This window comes from Eimeria mitis, genomic scaffold, assembly GCF_000499745.2.
Source record: "Eimeria mitis Houghton genomic scaffold, Emh_scaff1187, whole genome shotgun sequence".
NCBI classification, from domain to species: Eukaryota; Apicomplexa; class Conoidasida; order Eucoccidiorida; family Eimeriidae; genus Eimeria; species Eimeria mitis.
In genome coordinates this window covers 10,596-12,663 of record NW_013568090.1, presented here as the reverse complement: position 1 = coordinate 12,663, position 2,068 = coordinate 10,596, and the positions used below count along the sequence as shown (strand labels likewise).

General features: G+C 50.2%; 1 protein-coding gene across 1 annotated transcript in view; it reads right to left on the bottom strand.

Annotated features, from left to right (window-relative positions):
- Positions 1–1,333: 1,333 nt before the first annotated feature.
- Positions 1,334–2,068, bottom strand: part of EMH_0031490 (Alpha amylase, catalytic domain containing protein, putative) — a gene marked incomplete at both ends in the record, with an annotated part of 2,029 nt that continues 1,294 nt past the window's right edge. The window contains one exon of the mRNA XM_013494523.1: positions 1,334–1,853. Coding sequence (XP_013349977.1) covers positions 1,334–1,853 — 520 coding nt within the window. The remainder of the gene's footprint in view (positions 1,854–2,068) is intronic.

Here is a 2,068-nt window from a genome sequence, read left to right as displayed (position 1 = left end):
CTGCTGCTGCTGCTGCTGCTGCTGCTGCTGCTGCTGCTGCTGCTGCTGCTGCTGCTGCTGCTAGTGGTGCTGCTGCTACTGGTGCTGCTGGTGCTGCTGCTGGTACTGCTGCTGCTGCTGCTACTGCTACTGGTGCTGCTGGTGCTGGTGCTGGTGCTGCTGATGCTGCTGCTGCTGCTGATGCTGGTGCTGCTGCTGATGCTGCTGCTGCTGCCGATGCTGATGATGATCATGATCATGATGCTGCTGCTGCTGCTGCTGCTGCTGTTGCTGCTGCTGCTGCTGCTGCTTCTGCTGCAGTTGCTGCTGCTGTTCTCTCTTGCACTGCCTCCTCCCTTGTTTTCATTAGAACATAAAACCTAACTACCCAAACCCTAAACCCTAAACCCTAAACCCTAAACCCTAAACCCTAAACCCTTCTTTTTTTGTTGCAGCCTGGGAAGATAGGAGACTTCTTTTTAAATTTTTGTGGCCCCCTCCATCTTGTCTCTATCATTCCTTCTAGCCGCTACGACAGAAAACCCTAAACCCTAAACCCTAAACCCTAAACCCTAAACCCTAGACCCTTACCCCTGAATGCTAAACCCTAAACCAAAGACCCTTAACCGAGAAAACTAAACCCTAAACCCTAAACCCTAGACCACATATTCTAAACATAGCCCCCTCCAAGCCGTACATTCTATCCCCTAAACCCTAAACCCTAAACCCTAAACCCTAAACCCTAAACCCTGTACTGGTAGAATATATTGTTGGTTATATATTCGCTGCATAATAAACTATAAATATAAATATATAATATAATATTTTATTTTATTTTATTTTATTATAAAAATATAATAAATGAAATATAAATAAATAAAAGCAACAAAAAAAAGGGTTTGAGACAAGATATACACTCCACCCATCTAAATATAAATAAAAAAAAACACTGCACGCATGCATGCATGCATGCATGCATGCATGCATGCATGCAGTGTTTTTCTCCATGCAGCCCCGCTGTTTGCATGCATGCATGCACGCATGCATGCATGTATGCATGGATAGAAAAGAGAAGCATAGGTGCTGCTGCTGCAGCTGACAGCAGCAGCCCCTATGCTTTGGTGCTGCTGCTGCTGCAGCAGCTTCCTCTCTGTTTTTTTGCTGCTGCTGCTGCAGCAGCAGCAGCGGCAGCAACTCTGCTGTGTTGCTGCTGCTGCTGCTGCTGCTGCAGCAGCAGCAGCAGCAGCAAACTACTAACTCCTCCGCCCCCCTGGATTTTAAGGGGAGACAAAAGAAGACAAATAAAAAGAAAGACATATGCAAACCCTAAACCCTAAACCCTAAACCCTAAACCCTAATCAGGTAGTTCTTGAGGGTTTGTGAAGGCCTTGAAAGCGATATCCTGCAGCAGCAGCAGCAGCAGCAGCAGCAGCTGCTGCTGCTGCTGCTGCTGCAGCTGGTCTTTTTCTGCTGCTGTTGCTGCTCCTGCTGCTGCTACCGCTGCTCCTGCTGCTGCTTTTGCTGTTGCTGCTGCTCCTTCTCCTGCTGCTGCTGCTGCTACTCCTTCTCCAACTCCTGCTGCCGCTGCTGCTGCCGCAACAGCAGCAGCAGCAGCAGCACCACCACCACCACCACCAGCAGCACCACCACAACCACCACCACCAGCACCACCACCACCACCACCAGCACCAGCACCAGCAGCAGCACCACCACCACCAGCACCAGCAGCACCACCACCCGCATCACCAGCAGCCGCAGCAGCAGCAGCAGCAGCAGCAGCAGCAGCAGAACTACCGGGTCCATACACAGAAGTTATGTCCGCATGCAGCAACCTGAAAGCCCTCGCTTTGGGGCTGCCACTCCCCCCACCCCACCTTCACAGCAACACGCGCTGCATGCACAGCACCTGAGGGGTCTTGAGGGTTTATGTATGCTGCGTATAAACCCTTTTCGGCTCTGTTTCACAATACACACACACATGTAAACCCTAAACCCTAAACCCTAGACACTCGCTGCATGCACAGCACCTGAGGGGTCTTGAGGGTTTATGTATGCTGCGTATAAACCCTTTTCAGCTCTGTTTTACAAA